This window comes from Rousettus aegyptiacus, unplaced genomic scaffold (genome assembly GCF_014176215.1).
Source record: "Rousettus aegyptiacus isolate mRouAeg1 unplaced genomic scaffold, mRouAeg1.p scaffold_m13_p_12, whole genome shotgun sequence".
Classification (NCBI taxonomy): Eukaryota; Metazoa; Chordata; class Mammalia; order Chiroptera; family Pteropodidae; genus Rousettus; species Rousettus aegyptiacus.
The window spans coordinates 40,949,754-40,972,271 of record NW_023416287.1 but is presented as its reverse complement, the minus strand read 5'-3'; the positions used below and the strand labels follow the sequence as shown (position 1 = coordinate 40,972,271).

Sequence of the window (22,518 nt, the reverse complement as noted above, 5' to 3'; positions counted from 1 at the left end):
GAGCCAGGGAGATGGCCAGAAGGAATGGCGAGTCAGGCAAGGGACAAGATGACTCATACTCTGAGCCTTCTGGCAGCCCATTGGGTACCCAAAAGCCAAGAGCTGACATTCTCTGATCTGTGTTTTACCAGCTTGCTGTGTGACTTGGGCTATCGACTTCTCTGACTTTTGCTTTCAGCTGTAAAGATAAAGCATAAAATGATTTTGAGGATTAGAATTCTTTTTATATGGAATCGATAGAGGAACTGACACATAGTAAATGCTCAGTAAAATGGTAGCTGTTCTCTTCCTTCTCCTCCCAGACTTATTGGCAGAAATTGGATGGTGTGGCTCACAGCCATCACTCCTTGCTTGAAGAAGACTCTAGCCTCCACAGGTCTTATGCTAAGAATATGAATCTTGAAAATTGTGTATTTAAGAATCTATATGTCCTCTCATTAACCTGCCACTGCTGGGCTGATACCAGCCAGTGTAGGAACTAGGACGAGCCGTGCCCGGTGGGTGCTACTGTTTGTGTCCAAGTAGTCATGCCTCATTGAAGGCTTCCTGGGTTGACCGAATGCCTAGCCAACCTCTGCTTCTAGCTCTTGAGGCTTCTTCTATATAGATCTTAGGTATGAAAAATAGCTATTTATTTTAAAACTCCACACCTTTGTCATTCATTCATTCATTCAAACAGCATTTGCAGTGTCCACCATGAACTCAAAACTCTGCTAGCCACTAAAGAAAAATGAGAGAGAAATCTACATGTTCTCAAGAAGGTTGGAACCAGTGGTGGAGTTCGGCAGAAAACAGCTATCTCTCCTCCTGTAATAGGAGCAGAGAAGAGACTTTAAGAGAGCTGTTTGTAGGCTGTACATCTTTCTCAGAGGGGATCCTTAAGGATCGTTAAGGGCATTGAAGGAAGGGGAAGAGTTTACCAGATGGAGCAAGAGGGAGGAAAATAGGTGCACGAATAATGCAAATGCCAGCAGTCTGTGGAAGAACAAGTGGAGAAGTACAATTATTCCACATAAAAATGGAAAGAGCTGTATATCTATTAGGATTCTTCTCATCATAAGTAACAGAATATCCAGTGACCTCGACAACCACAAAAGGGATGGTGGGGTAAAATATTGGCTTCAGGTCCAGCTGGATTCAGGGTTCAAACACCATTAGGACTTAGTAGTGGTCCTTTACATGGCTCTTCTCTGTTGTCGACCCATACTTCAGTTTTGGCCAGATGGCTGGGGACCATCTAGGCCCACAACCTTTAAGGCTACAGTCTAGTAGGAAAATGAAAATGCTTTCACCTGACCAAAGCTTTAGGGTTGGCTCTGATTGAACCCGGTCAGGTTGGCTTGAGTCACATGCCTATACCTGAGCCAGTCACTGTGGCCTGATCACTGTGGCCTGACTAGGGAGGAAACCAACACCCACCAATGAAGGGCCTGCCATGTGCCAGTGCTCTGCCTGGCATGTTGGCATAAATTAGTATCTAGTACCCTCACCAACCCTTCTCAGAGGAAAAGAACATTATTATTACTATTTTACAGGTAAAGAAATGAAGCTTTGGGGATGGGTACTTTGCCTGAGGGCTCAGAGGAGAGCTCAGATTTGGGCTTCATTCTGTGGGACCTTGAAGCCCAGCATTCCAATTTCATCTGTGATCTAGTCTTTGACTTGTTGCCAATGTCACAAAAGCTGCAGCCTCAACGATCTGCTGCACTCAACGATCTGCTGCACTCCTAACCCAGATCCCCTCTCATCCTCGCAGGGCCCTCGTCTTTGTGTCTCATGGAGCCGGGGAGCACTGCGGCCGCTATGATGAGCTGGCTCAGATGCTGGTGGGGCTGGAGCTGCTGGTGTTTGCCCATGACCACGGTGAGTGCCCCCAGGGATACCAGGGCGGGGTTCCCAATGCTGGTTGGTGCCTGACAGTTTAGGGATCTAGAAAGGTCCAGTCCATCTTACCTCCATCCTTCTTCCTTCTCAATTATTCTCTACTGATTCCTGCAGAAAAAAATGGAAAAAGACATTCTCCTTGGGATGTTTCTAAGTTTTTTAAAATATGTAGTTATGTAAACAAAGAAACATGTCCGACCAGCAGTTTCTGATGAATTCGAGATTGAACACAGGCTGGTTAGAAAACACCACTGAAAAACCGGTCAGGATATATTTATATAAGAACTTTCCCCAGGCCAAGTAATTCTCTCTTACATTTTATAATGTGCTTTCTGTACAAAACGGACCCTGGTTTTTTCTCAAGGGACCTCAGGGGGATGTCATGCAGTCAGTGCAAGTACAGTTTAAAATTCGGTTTAACCACAAGAAGTTTACAAAGCATTGCAAACAAGGAGACTAGTAAGAGTCTCAAAAAGCCATACCAATCACAAGAAAACCCCAAGCACACACACACAAGTACACACATGCATACACATATACTTATACACTCACATTCACACATGTCCCCAGGCCAAGTCTTTGATTCTTTGCCATGTAATAAAATCCACAATGACCATCAAAATGCACTGTCCATTGCCTAAGTTGGTATGTAGTTCCTTAATAATTTCTGTGACATTCTCTATGACTGGGAAGTCTCCTGGTATAGATCTTTCTTTGCCTAACAATCTTTAAAATGAAGTTTTCTGTGACTGAACATGGTGATTTCTCCACAGCTTCAATGTAGAAACCTATTATCCTGGCCCAGATCCAGAAATGTTGTTCCTGTTTTATCTAATTTGAAACCAGATAACGAAGTAATGTTGCTGAAAAGAGGGAGAAGGGAGCAGTGATGGCCCAGGGGTCCTTGTAAAAGGGCAGAAAAGCTGTATCCCTGCAGAGAGATGCTAAATGCAGGGCATGAAGGCTTCCTGAAGCATGCTCTACAAAGAACTGCAGATTTGGTTTAGCAGGAGCCCTTTTCCAGCCAGATATGTGCAAATATCCTCGTAATTGAGAATACTGACTACATTCTTTCTTATTGAGTTTATAGTGTTCTTTAGTGCTTTGTAAACAGTCCCGGGAAAAGTTGTGAGACTGTTTGAGAAGTAATATTCAAGGATTATCCTGATTTTTTCTGTGGGAACTGCGTCATTATTAAAGTTGGCACTTTTTACGCTATGTAAAGGCCCAGCATAGGAACAACTTTTCCTATTGCATTTATCTCCACTAAATTTGTCGCGGTCATCACTGGCATCTGCTCACTGAAAAATATAGGGACATTCTGCAAGAAAAGACTATTTGTGCTATGCAAACACTAAACACCTCCACCCAGAATTTCAAGTATTTGTTTTGAATCTTGGTGTCAGTTATCTTCTTATCAGCTTCCTGTGGCCAAATGTGTGGAAATAAGCAGCTTTTGTGCCTTACTTATTTTGTCGGACTGTAGAACTTGGGGGAAAAAACAATTTTAAAAGGCTTGTTTTTTAGAGTAAAGGGAGAAAAGAAGCAGCCCATCTTTTGATGTTTCCAAATAACATCTGGAATCGAGGCATAGCTCTCCATGGCATTCTCAGGACATTTCAAAACCCGTTGCTGATGTTTACCTGTTTTAAGATTTTTGCTTTGTTGGTTTCTTCCAGTAACTCTGGAACTCTTTCTGGCAAATGGCTAAGGGAGGTATTTTATTTAAGAAATGCACCCAATTGGACGTATGTGACTTTTGTTATCTATGGATGAAAGTGACTATGGCTTACTTAGGAGAAAGCTGATGAATGGGCTGTCATTGCAGGGTCTTCTGCAGGCTGGAGAAGTAGATATCGGTGGCTAGTTATCTGTACTTTATTTCCTTGTTGCTGAGAAATGTGAAGTGGACAGAAGGGATCTAAACCCAGGGCTGCTAGTTCTAAAGGCTGACCTCCTTTATTACACCATACTGATGATTCAGCATTCATACCAGGCATGAATACATACAGAGACAAACACAGGCTCCATTTTTTCCAACGTAGCTTTTAGATGTAAATAAAGTACGTGTGGGGAGAATGTCAGGGTATTTTTTGAACCACAGAGGTACATGAAGGATTAAAAAAACAGGGCTGAAAAAACTGCTTAAGGGCGCACAGCCTCTCCAGTGCCAGGATGGCCCACACCTCCCATGTCTTTAGTCGCATTACCACCTTGCACTCCTGTGTGTTGTCACGGTGCTGGAAACTTCACCACAGATGGAAAAAGGACTTAGGTCTAAGTTCCCACTGGACTGAGATTCTAAACTGTGCAACCTTGGAGACCTTGTTTAGCCATTCCAAGCCTTCATTCTCTCATCTACCAAATGGGCAAGATAAGGGTATAACATAGCAAGGACTGTCATGAGATAATGCATGTAGAGGGCTCAGCAGAGTGGGGTGCCTTCTTCCCATTCACTCTGCTTGCTCTGAGACCCCCTCCAGTTACAGTGCAGGCCAGCTGTGTGCCCAAATGGGGGACCCCAAGGCTCTGAGCAAGATCAGCTTAGCCAAGGCCGGGACTCAGGGACTCTGGCTTCTTGTTCCAGTGTTGCTACCCAGAGCCCTATTACCTGTCAGGCCTACAGAGACTGCTGTAAAGCAAGACTAAAGCTGTAGATTCGAAAATGCTTTACAAAGTAAGCAAAACTACCGATGGCGGTTTCATTGCTGGTTTCTATAACATAATTTGTAGACACACGGGTTTCTATGTCTCTGATGCTAGCTAGACTTGTAGTTAAATCTTATTGCTCAGTTATATTGTAGAACTTCATTGTTCAGATAGAAATCTCGAGACACTGTGGTCGTGTCCATCCGGCAGTGTTCCTCAGCATGCCTGCAGACTGGTGTGCACAGAGCAGTGCTCAACAGTATCTTGTTAAACTTCGTTTTCCATTTTTACCTTAAAATTTTACAGGATGACTTCATAGACATGAATAGCTTGCCAGAAATGAGAATTATGATTCCTGACGTTAACCGAATGCCACCTGCACCCCAGGCTCTGTACTAAGCATTTTTGTACATTATCTCTAACCCTCCTACCAATGAATATTATTACTTCATTTTAGAGGTGAGGATTCGGAAGTTGTATAGCCATGAGAGCTCATTTTCATTGCACCAAAGCACATATAGCTGTCGGGGCAGTTTGCATGCAATAGGGTTCTGTGAGTAAGAAAGAAGTAGAGAATGTACATTGCTAATAGCCATCTCTTCCTCTGCCACACCACACACCAGGGTTATTATTTAAGAGAGCATTTCTCAACCATTTTACTTTATATATTTCCTGGTATAACAGTTAACTCGCAGCATCACCTTTCTATCTTATCCATCCCTATGTTCTTTCACAAGGTTTTGATATCATTAGCATCATCGAAGAGGAGTGGTTAAAGTTTCTAATTGTGCATTAGCCCTCAGTTAGATGTTGTACAGAGAAAAATGCATGGGCATAGTAACTGATGTCCTAACGGTAGAGTGACCTATATTTGCTAGAAAAATTAAGTGGTGCTTATTAAGCATTCAGCCTTGTCAGGGTATTTATTATCCTGAATAGTAACTATTCCTTTATGGCAAATGCAGCAAGCTCCTGGCAGACAGAGTCTATCTTATTGTATCGTGTGCTACCTCTCCCCCGCACCTTCTCATCTGCTATGTGGGACCCAGGACTGAGCAAAGAGTAGAGGCATCGCCAGTGGTTATTGAATGAACAAAGGAGTTTATGATCCAAGATAGGTCAAAACAAAAATGTTTTGAATATCAATAGCAATGTATCCACATGAGTAGGGCACTGTTGAGTCTCATCTTTGTGGAGAGGACCCAGCAGAATGGCCACTAGAACTGAGTCTGGTGGCCATGGTTGGGGCAGGGGTAGCTGTCAAGTGAACTTGAAAGTGATGTGAGTGAAAGCTGAAACAGTGGTGGGGTATGGAAACTCAGAGGCACAGGGCTTTGCTGATTCCTGGAGGGCTGGCGATGTGTCCGGGTCCTGTTGGGTAAATAGGAGCTTGCCAGAAAAAAAAGAATGTGGCAAGAAGCACCGATCATTGAGAACTGATCTCAGTTCTCACCTTGGCTGCCCATTGAAATCACTGGGTGGTCTTAAAAATACTGATTTCTGGGTTCCTTCTTTCCATAGAGACCGTTTCTTGGGTCTTCACTGTGGCCAAAGCATCAAGGTTTCTGAAATCACCCTGAGTGATTCTAATGCACAGCCAAGGCTGAGAACCACCATTCCAGGCTGAAGAGGTCATACAGGCAAAAAACGGATACACCAGATCCTATGTTTATGTCCTATTCGGGTAGGATTCCCTGCCCAAAGGTTTAGCTGGGCCTTGAGGTTTAGGAGAAGAAACAGGGGGAGCGAGCCCCTGCTGGAGAAGCTTAGGGCTCTGTAATGAGTCCCTTTGGACACTTGGAATTCATGGAGAAATTTAAGCCAGGAAAGACAGGATGGCTATTTGAAGCATCTAGAGCCACCAGGAAACTTTTGAACCATTGAGAGATGGGATTCAGGGCAGGGCCCAGGGTGAGAGAGGTGTGGGCCAGCAGAAGTAGAGTTGTTGCCAGGACATTTGAACAGGTGAAAGCTGCAGAGGCTGGGATTTTCTGTGCTGTTCTAAATACAGCACCGAGAAAACTGGGGCTCATTCTTACGTGGTCCCTTGGTTACCAGCTGTTCTTGGTGACTCAGCGGAAACCCCTCAGCCTTTCTCACAAGCAGATGCAACACTGAGACCAGGAGAGAAGGGCGAAGGAGGTGCTGTGGATAGAGGGAAGTAGGACACTGAAGCCTGGTCATCCCAGAAAGAGGAATCTCGGGCTGTCCCCAGGTGACAAGGCTGCTGGCCAGGCTGCCCTTCCTAGCAAGCAGACGGCTTACTCCGTGCCCTGGCCCACTCCAAATTACATTTGCTGGGCTCTCTCTTTATTTGCAAAGTATAAAAGAACCATTCTCAACTGATTAACAATGAATTAATTATCGGCGAATATTTGAGGGTATTTGAGAAGAGGAAGTAAGTTCTGAGGGAATGTTTGTGGGTGGCAGTTATGCCAGAGTATCTTTGGGGAGAGGGGACTACCCTGTCCAAAGAAGGGTATTTAGGAAATTTTGGGGAGAAAGATATGTGTGTTTTCCATACAGGGAGACAGGTTTGAGTCAAGGTCACTTGCTGGATCCATTCTAAAATAGACTGCCACCAGTTATAGTAATATATTTTTGTTTGAAATGTTTGAAAAACGTGTTAACAACTATTCTTGCCTTAGTAGATATGAAAATAAAAATAATGGAGTGCTTGGCCCTTTGATACTTCACAGGGCCCAACTCAGGAACAAGGATAATGAACTTGTCACAAGTGCATAGATATGGGAGGCTGGGTCGTGTAGCTCTCGCCTTTTGCATCCCATTGAGGTCTCCGCAGTTCCCCCCACCCTTCCTGCTTTATTCAGAGTTAAGCATGCTGAACCCTTCCATCTTGGATATAAACTTCCGACATGAGTTTATTTGATTACTTGCCTCTTTTCTGAATAAAACAGGGACTTCCGTGAACCTCAGTGCTCATCTGTAAAATGAGGATAATAATATTATAATACTACATTGTGTTGTGGTATAAAGAAAGAAAGAAGGGTTCTCATTGTCCCTGGAAGGCTCGTGGAAACCCAGATGGCTGGCCCGCACCCCAGGCTGTCAAATTCTGTTGGGCAAATGTCAAGGAGAAAGGGGCCAGGCTTATGACAGGTGTTTCTTGTATAGAATTTACTTTAAATAAGGAGAAAGATGATATATGTGTGTTTTGTAGTTAAAATTGAAAATATAATAGTTGCAATAAGCAGATTCAGCATCTCTTATAGCAGATATTATATGAGAACCTACTGTGTGTGGGGTCAGTATTGGGTGTGGGAATATGAAGATGGCACAGGCTCAGGTACTGCCTCCCAGAACTCAGCACAATGAAGGAGGCAGATGTGCTTTAAAAGAACAGTGAGCGGACGGGCTCATTATGGGGCCCTGATGGAAATGTGTAGGGGGCTAAGGGAGAGAGGGGCTGAGTCTCCCTTGGGGAGTGATCATCCAAAAAATCATCTGGACATGATGCTTGTTCTGTAGAGGACATGATGCTTGTGACCTTGGACAAGTCACTGCTCCTCACTGAACCTCAGTTTCCCAACCGGAGACATAGAATCTATCTGGTGAAGATTAATTAAATGAATGCGGTAGCTGCTGGGCATGTGGTAGGTGCTCAGTAAATACCCGTGTCGCCCTCCTCAAACACAGATCCACTTCTCTCTTCACCACGCACTGGACATAAGAATTTTCTTTTTTGTTTTCCTAAGATTAAACAGTCTCCACCTTTTCTGCAGCAAGTTGCTCTCACTTCCCATTTTATGTAACCCGAGAATGATTCAGCCCACAATGGGACCGTCCTTGCCATGTGTCACTGTCACTGTCACGGAAGCAGGTTCTTCATCAGCATCTGGGGTTTTCCCTTTGATTGTCTGGTGTAGTCACCTCTGACCTTTTAACCCACTGTTAATTTAGTTTTTACAAATATTTAGGAAGTGATTGCTGTGGAAGGTACATCGAGAGTGCTGAGTGAGTCACATGTGAATCAGGCACATGGTTTATTAGGCAAGGTTGTGGTCTCAATCGTGAATCATGAGTCAGTGTTCAGGGCTTTGAAAGCCAAATGAATCCTTCTGAAAATCCAGTACCATCTTTTCTCATTTCAGTGCTGGAGTTGCCTAATGATTTGCCACCTAATTATCTTTCAAAGGGAATTTATTCCAAGGCTATTCATTCGTTCAAAATTATTCATAGAGGCTTTGAGACAGAAATAATTAAAGTTTTCTGGTAAGGAGAAAACAGACATCACTCTACGTGTCTTGAAAGAGCAGTTTCTGAAATGTTCAAATGTTCACTTTTTGGAGGAGAAAAAAAGTCAAATTATTTACATGTGATACTGTATAAAAAAGAAAGACTGAATAATTCTAGAGAAGAAAATTTTTCTCAACACCATGAGTGCTCTTTGCTGTGGTTCAAGAACTGAGAAAACATGCACCTAATTATAGGTACATAGGTTATATTTGGAAATAGAGAAAAACATAGACCTTGGTATCTGAAAGACCTGGTTAGAGTTACTTTAACTACTTACTTGCTGTGTGACACTATGCAAGTTACCTAACCTCTCTGAACCTCAGTTTTTAAATCTATACCAAGAGAAGACTCAGAGTCTCTATCAGATTCATTTGGCTTTCAAAATCTCTATCTAGGGTCAATAATGAGATTAAGTGAGATAACCCACATAGAGTGCCTGGCTCATCGTTAAGTACTCTGTAAATATTGGCTATGATGGAGTGACTACTTATTGGTCTTAGTCACTTAGTAGCCACCTCAGCGATGAGATCAATTGTTGCGGTATTGCAGTGCTTGTGTTCAAGTCACCCTTATTTTACTTCATAACGGCCCCAAAACACAAGAGTAGTGATGCTGGCTGGCAATTCAGATATGCCAAAGAGAAGCCATGAAATTCTTCCTTTAAGTGAAAAGGTGAGTACAGTACCATCAGATATGTTGAGAGGGAGAGAGAGACCATGTTCGCATAACTTTTTTTCAGTGTATATAATTGTATAATTACAATGTTATAATTGTTCTACTTTATTATTGTTGTTGCTAATACCTTACCGTGTCTAATTTATAAGTTAAACTTTATCATAGGTATGTATGTATAGGAAAAAACATAGTACAGGTATTTATAGGGTTGGTACTATCTAAAGATTTCAGGCATCCACTGAGGGGCTTGGAATGTATCTGCTGCAGATAAGGGGCACTGCTGTGCTAGCTTCGGAGAGGCAGAAGGCCAGGTCGCCTGGTAAGAAGGGCACACTGGATTCCCTACACTATCCAGGATGCATGCGGCTGGGAAGTCACCATCGGGTTGGGTGACCAAGACCTGAGGCTTGGTGACAGGGTATGGGCAGGAGTTTGGAGACAACTGTGCAACTCTGGGGAGGAGGGGCAGCATGCTGCTGCCAAGAGCCTCATAGATGGCCCAGACCAAGGCTTCAAGGCAAGGTCATTTGCTGTCACATCAGTCAGCGCCTGGATTCCTATTACAGTCCTTAAGCCCCACACACAGCAACAATGGCCAGGGGTATCACGAGGCCCTGTAGTGTTAGCTGCCTCCCAAACTGCAGCTTTGTGCAGATGCTGGACCAGCCGCTGGCCTGTCCAGTTCCCAGGTACTGTCAGTGCCCAGCAAGCCCAACTTGCAGCCCTAGCTCTCACTCCAGGCAGCTTTTCCTCACCCTCATCACCCTCATGCTCCTGTCACACCTTTTACTTATTTGAGTTGAGGATAGTACTTCTCAGTGTATATTTTTAATTATCTGTTCATGTATTTGCTTCCCCTGCTAGACGCTAGACGCTTAACTCCTCCAGAATCAGAACTGAGTTTTGTGGAGGTTTTTTGTTTGTTCGTTTGTTTTATCCTGCATCCCTAGCACAGCTGAGATCCTGGTCACTTACTGAGGGGAGGTATAATACGTGTGAAATAAATAAGCTTAGTAGCAAACTGAGGACAATGTCCATCTTCACGTCTCTGGTAGGGGTTCCATATCTGAGTTTCAGGATGAGGGGATGATAGGAGGGAGAGAAGGGATAGGAAGGGGGGAGGAAGGAAGCTCAAAGAGGCTCCTCAGAGGGCAGGATCATGGTGGCAGAGCTTAGGGCAGAGGAAGAAGTCGACATCAGCCAGGGTCTGGATGGGGTCACTAGCAGGACAAATCCAGGCGGGCCTTGTGCTTGGACAGGGGTCCCCATGTGAGTCGGCAGGGTCCACGATCAGGCAGCCTTGGCTGCAACAGGCCTCTGGGAGCAGAGGGAACACTCCTAGAAGTTCCTGGAGGCCTCCCATTCTGAGCTGAGTCAGAACTGGCCTTGCACTCGAGCTGCCCATCCTCCGTGACGACTGGGTGCTGGCCAAATGTCGTTAGCTTTCCAGCATGGCCTCATGGTATCAGCAGCATTGATGCTTTTAGTAATTGTTTCATAACACCCTCACTCAGCACTCCAGCAGATGCCCTCACTGGCATCTTAAAAACTCACCTTGGAGACAACATGCCCTCTGGATCCTTTTTCTCCCAAGCAAACCGGTTCCTGGCTGCTGGACCTGCTGCGGGCCATGTGTGCTGTGTAGCACACTCTATAAGGCCAGCTCCCCTGCCACACGTTAGACACCTTCTAAATTTGAACAGTCTGCACCTGGCTTGGGTAATAGTTACCTTGGATTATTATCTTCCCATCTGCAAATACTGAGTATTTTCCTAAAGACATTCAAGTCAGGTGGATCAGTCTTCTGTCCCCGGTCAATATTATGGTCACACAGAGTCTTTCAGCACATGTCGAGACTAAGGGGAGGAGAATGCCCAGGGTGAGACGAAGATTCTGGAGTGACCACCTGGGTTCAAATCTTAGCTCCTCCATTCACAAGACAGGGCAAGGGCTTGACTCTGGAGCTTTGGTTTCCTCCCTGTAAGGTGGAGATGGTGGTAATGTACCTGGATGTAGAGATCCTGTGAGTTACCACCTATAAAGCCCTAGGACAGGACCTGGCCCAGAGGAACATGTCAGCACATGGTACACATGTCAGCACTTCTAACTGAAGCTAAAATATAAGCATAGTGATGATCACAGAGGCCACCGACACAAGCAGGAAGCTGCAATAAATGTGCAAGGAAGGCCTATCTTCTCACTCTAGAGAGTGAGGACAGGTGTGGACTTCTAGGCCTCACCAACCACAGCAGGTCTAGGCCAGGACTCCAGGCCCCAGGAAGGACCACCTTCATGTGCATCTCCCAGGCTTGGAGACTGCCACCGCCCTTTTTAAAATTAATATTCACAATAACTCTGGCTTCATATGGACTAGAAAAAGGAGCTACTCAAATTTTGAAACAGGTGGAGCTGGGGCTGCCTGCATTGCAACATGTCCCAGGGAGAGGCATCATGGCTCTGCTTTAGGCCTGCAAATGGGAATGGAGGGCAGGGCTGCCTGGGGGTGGGGCACCCTTTTTCTGTGAGTTGGAGCCTTTATGACGTGGGAGCTGAAACAGCATGTGACCAGGGAAATGGCTGACCCACCAAGAACTAAAAATAAGTGACTATGCTGCTGCAAACTGGCAGGGCAGTGGGAGAATGCAATTGAGGGGAGCAGACCAGTGGGGCCCAACTCGAACTGAGAAAGGAATCCCATTATGGCAGACAAGGGGCTTCACAAGCCTCTGGTGGTAATTTAAAAATGCACGTGTTACCAGCTTGGAAATCATAAATCATTGGCTGCATTTCCATGACGCCCTTCCCAACTGTTTCCATGGTCTTTATTAATTTCATTTCCGCAAGTCATTTCCAAGGCAGGTGGAGTGATCATCACCTTCATCAGAAATGAGATAACAAACCAGGAGTGGAAGGTCAAGTTCAGAATTCCAACTCACAACCTTGTGAATGTAAGGGAAACACAGGACACACAGAGAAGTTTTAAAAGCAAGCCTTTATTGGGAGAGCGCTCCCTGTCGAGGTTTGCTGGTCCTGAGAGGAGGGGGCCAGGGAAGTCACACCCTGGGACAGGAGAGTGTAGTTTTTATAGGGCTATGTGGGGGTAGGGTATAGAATGGGACCTTGAAGCCTATATCAAGGAATGTTAATTGAGCCCGGAGGCTGTTACGGTAGTGGTGCCAGGGCTTTAGGGAGGGCCCAAGTCTGGATTCTATCTCAGTTGGGAGTCTGGATTCTTGTACCAGGTCGAGATATTCCCAGGCAGACATCTGTTTAGCCCGTCCTCCTACCGACCCAACAGTGAAGCCTCTCTCCCAGTGCTTTAATTTCTTTCCTATTAGTGGTAAAAGGAAAAATTAAAAGGCCACCTGAGGACCAGATACCTAGCACCGGTGGGATCTTATTGGCGAGGCCCTGGGGTGCCATACATATTCCGTGCTCACCTAGACATTCGAGAATGAAGAGGTCTACATCTGAAGGCCAAGCAAGTCCGAGCCCGGAGAGCTGGGCTGCTAGGGGCCAAGCTGGTGAAGTGAGTGGGCTAGACATGTGGGGATCGAAGTGGCCTGAGTGGCTGTGTTCCAGACCTCTCTGGACCTGTTTCCTCATCTGCGAAAGATAAGACTGACGATACCTCCATAGTGGACTGTTATAGTGAGTGACTTATAACACACGGACACTTGGAGAAAGTACTTGGAATGGAGCATGAAAGGCCATGTCCATTCTGTTCAGGCCCTTCCACCTGTGCGTGACCACAGAAGTAGCTTCCTCTGGAGCACCGTGAGCTCCTGCCCTGATTCTGGAAGCAGAGGTTGGGCAGCAGGTGGCACTGCCTGCTGGAGACGGAGAAGCCCTGGACAGAAACCCCCTCCCTCGCAGCATCTCACCCTATCCTCACAACCAAGCCAGCAACCCAATGCAGTACCTAAGGAGAGAGCACCATGGAAGAAGCCAGTGTGCCTGAAGGCAGGGTAGTCTAGTTGTCAGCCTCCCCAAGAACTTTTTCCCACACTGCAGGTCCCTCTCACATCATAGTCAACAACAACTCCCGTGCCCACCAACCATCAGAACAGAGTACTGTCAGAACAGAGCCCAGCTGGCACTGTGTCCCACCTGGTACCTGAACATTTTAGCTGCTCAATGGATGTCTAATGAATTACGAGGCATTTGATCAACAACAATAGTTCTCTGGGTTTTCCCAAGTTCATACTCATGAGTCGTGTATATGTGTGTACGAATTTGAACCAGAGGATTGGAAATTAAATAATGATTTCCCATCTGGGAAAATCCATTACTTCTGTGCTAGGAATTCTTTTCAAGCATCACCCCCATTACATCCTTGCAGCAATAAGACGAGGCAGCCTGTTGTGCCCATTGAAGAAGCAAGCTCAGAAATATTGGAGCTGTCCCTAGTTGTCTGGTACCTGAACCAAGGGTGATTCAGATAGGGGACAGTGGCCTGAAGTCTGAGATCCTGAAAGAGGAGATGGGGTCTATTGGGGTCTGGATTGGTTAGTTTGCACATGAAAGGCACCCTAGAAGGCAAGTCGTTTGATATTCCCTCTGAATTGGCTACCCCTAGGACAGGCAGGTAAGGCCCCAGCTGTCTAAATATTATGATAAAAAGACCCACTTAGTGTACCCTGGGATGATGGCTCCTTCATGTTATCAAAAAAACAGTTTTCTTCAGTCAGCTTTGCTACCCTTCGAGCACCCAGCCTCAAGTTTCCCTCTTGGTCCATGATGGCTGCTAGAATTCCAACCATCACATGACATTTATATTTTGCATGTCAGAAATGATACCTATCATCTTATTAAGAAGTCTTTCTGGAAGTTCCATCTATTAACTTCCTCTCACATTATTCATGACCAGAACTTAGTCACATGGTCACACCTGATTACTAAGAAAGCTAGAAAATAGAGTGCTTTAGCTAGGTACATTGCCTAGCTAAAGTCTGAATAAAATCAAGTTTGAGTTACTAAAGAGAAGGGAGAGAATGGATATTGGGTAGGCAAATAGCAGTCTCTGACAGTTACTCTCTGTTGATGGGAAGTGACTCTGGTTTTCCATTAAGAGTAGTGATAGAAACTCTCTTTAATAATTACATTGATATAAGAAAAAAGATAAGTCTGTGAAATTAAAAAAAAAAAAAAAAGGTAAATAAAAATACAGAGTGTGTGGTCAGGACAAAATTGTAAAGATGGTGCCCTATGATGAAGATTGGGTGACTCTAACTCCTATAAAAGAGGTTTGGGGCCACAGCAGATTTGATGCGCTCGCTAGGGCCCACGGTGAGTCTCCTCACTCTGGGTTCAGAGCAACAGTGACACATGCCTACTCAAACCCACCAGTTTTGGCTACACTGAGTACCAGCCCTGGTTGGTGCCCCCCCCTCCGCCGATGCCGCAGAGCACTGAAGTGCCCCGACCCTGCGTGCGGCCAGAGGCAGGCCTCTCTTCTTGGCATGCTTGACATGGAAATATCCTTTGACATAGTCCTGGCATTCTGTGTCGCTCTTGTGTGGAGACCTTCAAGGTGGTCGGTGCGGAGGGGGCTGTGACACTGGAACACAGCTGGGTGGGAGAGGCATCTTACCCTTTACAAAGCTGCAAGCAAATATTTAAAATTTTTAATTTTACTAAGCACCCCTCCCTCCTTTCACAAAGAATGGCATTTTAACTTTGGCTGTCCCCTGTTTCAGGTCACAGTGGCTCCTGAGAAATGCAGTTGTTTGAGTTAGGGTTTATCAACATTCCCTCTCTTTCCCCATGGTTGATTTCCTCAGCTGCTGAGTGGGAGGGAGTGTGGGGCAACAGGCTGGGGGACAAAGCATGTACCTTCCCTGTGTCCTAGGCCAAGGCTGACCTCCACTCCAGTCCTCAAAGGATGCAGGCCACTCTTCCACCTCCCAGGCCAGAGCTCCAGGACCCTTGCTCCCCTGGCCTGTATGGGAGCCAGCTAGGCACCTGCTAGGACTAACAGCCTAAGGTGGTCAGAGTTGTGGATTCCAGCACTGCCAATCATGTCACCCCTCTATGCCTCAGTTTCCACCTCGGTAAAATGGAGATCAGTAATGCTGCCTACCTAGCAGGGCTCTTGTGAGAATTAATCCAGTCAGTATATGTAAAGAGTTTGAGATACCAGATGGATATACGATATTTCTAAGTTTCTCAATAACCTTTAGCAAGAGGTTTAAGAATTCTTATCTTACTGTTGAGAAAACTGGAGCAGAAGTGAAGTATTTCTCGCAATCTTGGAACATGTTAGTATGGAAATTCATATATATTTCTTTTTTTCTTATTTGCCTTTTATGGTTTTTGAGAATAACAGCAGGACTGCTTCCCTAAAAAGGTGAGATTTTCTCCCTTAGTCAAGAAGATCAGAGGAGCTTGGAGTGAATTTGGTGGTAGTGTGGGTGGCCAAGCCTAGCAGGTCATGAGGATTAGAGGTCACTCTTGCAGACTGTGGGCTGAGCTCACAGAAGGAAGCACTAGCAGGAAAAGGAAGCTCAGAGAAGTAAAGTGAAACCAAGGCCTGTGTAGGCAGAAGAGTGTGGCCTGTTCTCCCCCCAAGTGCTAAAACAGCCACCAACCATAAGTGACCAAAACAACGTGCATGTGGGAGGTGGGGCCCACAGAAATAGGAGAAGGGTACAACATCTTCAGCATCATGGGATTCAGGTGTGGGACAGCTGCCGAAGAAACAGGGAAGCATGCTCCATGCTTCTCCACTGTTCTGTTCTTTTTTTTTCCTTGTGAATTTCTTTTGTACTTACCCCTATGAATATTGTGTCTCCTATTTTTACAGTGATTCTTTTTATAGTCTGTAAGAATCTGGTGTTTATTGTATAATGCAACAGTTTTATAATGCAAAAGGAAATTGTATAATTTTGTTGTATAATGCAATAGTTTTATAATGCAAAGGAAAATGTTTCTCTTTTTTGTTTACTATAGAAGACCACTGACTCAGAAAAAAAAATCAAGAGCACAAGAGCAGTTAAATAGAGGGCAGTTTTACCTCTTCTTAGAAAAATAATGCGACTTCAGTGCACATGCTCTTTAGACTAAGGCAGGAAAGATAAACTCTGATGAGCCCCATGCTATGCACAAGTAAGGCTGTGGGAGGAGAGGAAAGAGGGGGCCTGAGAGAGGAGGGAGGTGACAGAACTAGAAAGCGCAGGGCAGGGGAGCTCAGATGGTTTTGCAGGAACGGTCAGTTTGTTTGTCTGTGAAGTTTGGAAAGTATCCCTCTGCCACGGTCTTCCCTTTAAAATCCTCACTTGACCAGTGATTCCACATTTCTGTTTCCACTTCAGAGGGACCTGACATGCTTGCACCTTGTTCTGCTGAAACAACTCATATGCCCACAACAGAGGAGCAGTTAGATAGACTAAGGCACACTCACACCTTGCTGGTTAAAAAGGAAAAACAGCTATAATTTTGCCTATGAAAAGCTTTCCAAGGCATATTGTCAAGGGGAAGAATAGAGTACTATTTATGGAAAGAAAAAGAAGACCATAACACAAAATTATACAGAGGCGGACATATGCATGTGTGTCTATAGGAAAATGTCTGAAAGAATGCATGCCAAAGTGATAGGGTTGACACAGCTGAAGGTGTTGAGAATTGTATTCATCTATTTGTAATTTAAAATAAATAAGTTTTAAAATTCAACAGATGAAATGCTAGTGGACCAAGTTATTTGTGGCTCTTCACATTGCCACAGTGTTTGATCTCAGAAGGGCCCCACTGTGGACTGGGAAACCTCAGAAGTTCATTACAGAAGAACAATTCTCTCCATCAGAGCCTCATGGACTAAAACAGAATTTTCTGAGGGCCAATTTAAATTGAGCCAAGGTTTTCTCACCCGGAGACATTGTAATAGTAACTACTTCATCAGTTAGCTACTGCTATGTAACAAACCACCCCAAAGCTGAGTGGCTTAAGGTAACAATCATTTATCTAGCTCATGATCCCATGAGTCAGTGAGTTTAGTCTGAGCTCAGCTGCAGGTCAGAAAGGCCCCTCTGGTCTTGGGATCATCTGGCTGTTGGCTGGGGTGACAGAGGCCATGGAGGTCCTTGAACTGGTCTCTGTCATCCAGAAAGTTAGCAGGGATTCCAGAAGCAGTGGAACCCTTTGAGCCTGGACTCAGACCTGGTGAAACATCACCTTCACTGCCTGCACCCTGATTCAGGCCCAGCTGGGAGGAGTTGTTGGGGCACATTGCAGAGGGGAAGAATTGCAGCCATTTTTGCAGGTAGCCTACCAAGTGACCAAGATAAGTGTCCAGGTGTGTTTCCAAGAAGGCAAAGATGGAAGAATAGAATGAACAGTGTTTCTTGGAGCTCTTTCTGAGAATTGCTTTTTTTCATCCAAGGATATCTCAGTGGTGGTTAGGAAATTTTCTTGTGGTTCTGCTCCAGGCCAGCAGAAGCATTATCACTCTATTAAAGGGCTCTTCAAACTGTCATTATTTCCTTCCCCCAACCCCACCCAACTGTTCATCCTCACGTTCTCAACACCTGGCCAAGTTCCTGGCATGTCATTGTCATGCATGAATGCAGTAACCAATTATAGTCATTTCTCAGGAGCAGATATGATTGTAGGCTGATTGCAGAGCTGGGGGATTTTGTTTTATGCTTTATGTATCTGTACATATGTACAAATGTGATTTTCAAAAAACAGCCTTTATTTTTCCTCCAGTGACAAAATGCCAGCTCAGTGTGGAAATTTTGGAAAATACAAAAAGAAGGACAAAATAATTAAAATAACCTTAATCCAGTTACTCAGAGACAGTATAACCTTTCAGCCATTATGTGTGTATGTGTATATGCATGTGTGTGCATGTGTGTAGGTATTTGTGTGTGTGTGTGGTGTATATCGGTCTGTGTGTGTGTTTGTGTGTACGTGTGTGTGCAAAAGACTGAGACCAGAGGTTTTGCCAACAGAATGGACAGACATCCCTGACACATCCCTTGGTGTCCAGCCTGCACTTGCTGTTTGAGGCACTCTCTGTTTCCTTCACCATGATGCACTCTCCCTCAATTTCGCACTTTTTCGTAAGTTGCTCCTGAAATCGGAAAATGGGAGCATAACATTTTGAAGTGTGATGGGAGCAGATTTGGATACCAGATTTGTCCTTGATTGTACAGATGAAGAAACAAAGGCCCAGAGAGGGCAAGTGTCTTGCCCAAGGCCACATAGCAGGTTAGGTACGGAATGGCGACTCTTGATTCCTAGCCCAGCGTCCCACCATACGTGGTCTCCTTGTCACTCAGATGTCTTTTCTATAGCAAATCCAGAAGAAAAGAGGCCCTGAATCTCACCAGGAAGCAAACTGGACAGAATGTGGCTCTTTGGCAGAGAGCCTTGGCCCTAGCCCCACCCTTTCCCTAGGGTCAATTCTCCAGAGGGAATGCCTTCCAGGGAGGGCCCCTCCTCCCTTCTGCACAATCTGGCCCTGATCCGTCCTGCTCCCTGGCTCCCCTCTGATCCCCAGAGATGTGGCTACCATTCAGAAGCCTCCACACTTGCTGTTCTTAAGACTTCTGAATGGCTTCCTCTTACCTCCTGTTCATCTTTACTGAAACACCACCTTCTCATGAAACTATACCCCCTCCCAACACACACACACACACACACACACACACACACACACACACACACACACGCCTGCACTCCCTACCCACTCCCTTGCTCTGTTTTTGTTTGTTTGTTGGTTGGTTGGTTTTTTGGTTTTGGGGGGTTTTTTTTAGATCACCAGCAGACCTACTCTGCATTTTCTGTATTTATTGTCTGATTCCACTGTAATGACAAAATATCCTTTTGGAGGTAGGGTGGAGAGGGATATCTTCTCTGGTCTTGTTCACCGCTGACAGCTGAACCTCCCCCCCTACTTCCGTTTCGTGCATAGCAAATGCTCAGGAAACAGCTGGTTGAATAAAAGATGAAAGGAATTCTAAACGAAGGAGGCTACAGACAAAGGAGTAAACTTTGGTACTGATAAGTTAGAAAATAGTCGCGATCCCTGTGTCAGGACTCAGATTCTGTACCATATCACAGGCATCTCAACAAATTGGTATACAAAGGTTACAAAATATGCTCACGGCTGTAGACAAAGGAGGGAGCAGCTCCTTGTAGAAGTGCAAAGTGTGAGGCCATGGGTGAGGAGAAGGAGACATTCACAAGAAGTTTTGGTGGCTGAGTAGAAGTTTGTGAGGTGGGCAGAGGATGGCATTACAAGTAAAGAAAATTACATTTGCAAAAGAACAGAATCCTGTAACAGTGATGTGTGTTGGGGGAACTGCACACCGCTTGTGGGGGTTGGTGCCATGCATCATAGTCAGCTCTGGCTGCTGTAACAAATATCACAGACAGACAGCTTAAACAACAGAAATACACTGTTGGGTGCTGTCTCATAGTCTTGGAGGCTGGAAGTTTGAGATCAAGGCATTGGAAGATGCGGTTTCCTTCTGAGGCCTCTTTCCTTGGCTTGCAGATGACTGTCTCCTCCCTGTGTTCTCACATGGTTCTCTCTCTGAGTCTGTGTCTTAATCTTCTCCTATTGTAGTAACACCAGCCATTGAATTAGGGCTCACCCTAATGATCTCATTTTACCTTAATTACCTCTTTACAGGCCCTCTCTCCAAATACAGTCACGTCTAAGGTACCGTGATTAGGATTTCAGCATATGACTTTGCCGGGACACAATTCAGCCCCTACTGCCATGATAGGAAGTGAGTCAGGAGAGGCGTGTTAGGCCCTGGGTGCCGGAGCTTTCTCCTGGGAGGTATTGAGGAAGGAACAATGCCAATAGATTGAGATTTACAACCCCAAATCCAGAACTCCAATTTAACTCAGATGATCCTGTGAATGCCAGAGGCCTCTCTGTGGTATAGAAGGAAAACCAATCTGAAGCCATGGAGGGCGGGTGCACTTTTATGGGAAAAATTGAAATCACCCTCCATATACAGTACGGCTGAGATCCACAAAGGATGGTCTTGAGTTATTTGATATTTGTATACAGTTACTTTTAACGGTTGTCACTTGGAAGAATGCCCCTGAATCTTTTTGCTAATTTTCACTGTATGTAATGCCTGTGACATGGTGTCCCCTTTCATCATGAAATTTCACGTGGGCTTGGGAAGAGAGAACGTGTGGTCCCACCTGGCTTGTTTTAAACGTCAGGTCCCAGAGTGGCAGGGCTGCAGCTGAACCCCACTCTTGCGGGGTAAGCCGCCCTTCTTGTGATATGCCTAAGTCAGCTGTTTGTGCAGGCCCACGAGTCCGAGATTGTCCGAGAGACTGCTGGAGCAGAGTGAGCTCCAGCCCTCATCACGTTGCTGAGTGTTTCCTTTGGGATAGCCGGTAGGTTGGTTATGGTGGAAGCCATGGACAGCCAGCTGAGGGAAAGGACTGTGACTCTCCCCACTCATTGTTGGGCCAGACTTGAGACCCTAGAGCCAAATTCCAGTAAGCCTGTTAGTTGACCTGGAATGAACATCTTGTTTGTGACCCAATAAACCACAACCTTTGATTCTTGTTAAGTTCTCTTATTCTGGAGAATTTTCTGTGAGCTTGGCCCTTTCTAGATCTAGAGATACAAAGAAAAGATAAATCACCCTACCCCCTCTCTCCCAGGAGCACACAGTCTCTGGGGAGCAGTTCTACAATGCAGAGGTACTTAAACTATTGTGTGCTAATATTAGAGTTGGGAAGTCTGGGCATACAGGGAAAGGTCAGAGAAGGTGTCCCAGGGGAAAGGCAAGATGAGCGAAGTTGCACTAGAGGTGAGGGAGAGTGTTCCAGGTGGAGCAAAAGCATGTGTAAGGTCCAGGGATGTGGAAGGGTGGTTCAGTGTGCGGTGCCTGGTGCCTCAGGAAGGACTGAAAACAGAGGCCTGGGATGGTGGCCTTGGGTGCTGTCTCTCCTCAGAGCCCTAGGTCATGGAAGGGCAGGAGCTACAGGGGTACTTTAGAAGATTCTCACTTCTAGGTCTGAATGGGAGAGGAGAGAGAGAGACAGAGAGAGAGAGAGAGAGAGAGAGAGAGAGAGAGAGAGAGAGAGAGAGAGAGAGAGAGAGAAAGAGAGAGAGAGAGAAACTCTCTAACACACCTCGATTTCCTCTCAGCTATGTAGCCTAGGGCCAGTTAGATCCACAGGCCGCCTCCTGTGGATCTAACTAGCCCTAGGCTACGTGGCTAAGAAATGATGAAGAGGCAGGAGGGGAGGTGCTGACAAGTGTCCCCAAGCCCACTGACCAGGTAGGCTTTGTGGAGTCCACTGGACTGGAGGAAGAGTTGGGGTAGAGAGTTTGGGGTAAGGGGGCAAGGAGAAGGGCTGGCAGAGTGTGAACCCATGCAGAGGAGGGAATCGAGAGGGCAGGCACCCTCTCAGAGACCAGGTGGAAGAGGGAAGGGTAGACAGTGAGCCTGTGATTCCACTGCCAGCAAAGATACGGAATGCAGGCATGAGATGACTAGGGTGGAAGAGGACCAGAAGGGACTTGTTTTAAGAGAGTGGGGAACATGGGGATGGGACCCAGGAGCCAGGTGAGACAGAAAAGAAGCCTGGGCATCACCCTGTGGCACTCAGGTGTTTGATGTGGATGGAGACTCCAGGGCTGGAGTGGGAGAAAGCAGGGGCAGGATGGAGGAGTGGAGGTGGCGGGGAGGAGGTGATGAGGGACCATCTCGGGCAGAGGAGACAGAAGGACTGGCGGATGTGTGTACCAAGGGACAGGAGAGTTTTATGAGAATGAGGGTGGCTTCCATCTCCACAGGGACGATGAGTGGCACAGAGAAACTTGGAGAAACATAGGAAGGTGATATATGGAGCTGCTGTATTAGAAAACTAGATGGAAGTGACTGTTTTTCTTTTTTGTTTTTTCTTTTTTTTTTGCCTGAAAGAGGGTCAAGAAGACTTGCCCATTTCAGCAGGACTCTGCTCCATTTCCGCAACCATGAGAAAGAACTCTAATGTCTCATCTGACCTGTCAGCCTGCTAGCACCAATGCTTGCTCTCAGTCTTCTCCACTTTCATTCCCATCTATGT

General features: G+C 45.7%; 1 protein-coding gene across 3 annotated transcripts in view; it reads left to right on the top strand.

Annotated features, from left to right (window-relative positions):
* Nucleotides 1–22,518, top strand: part of MGLL (monoglyceride lipase) — a 120,722-nt gene that overhangs the window by 48,792 nt on the left and 49,412 nt on the right. For all 3 annotated transcript variants that reach the window (XM_016121951.2, XM_016121949.2, XM_016121950.2), the window contains exon 3: nt 1,757–1,863. In XM_016121951.2, coding sequence (XP_015977437.1) covers nt 1,757–1,863 — 107 coding nt within the window. The remainder of the gene's footprint in view (nt 1–1,756; nt 1,864–22,518) is intronic.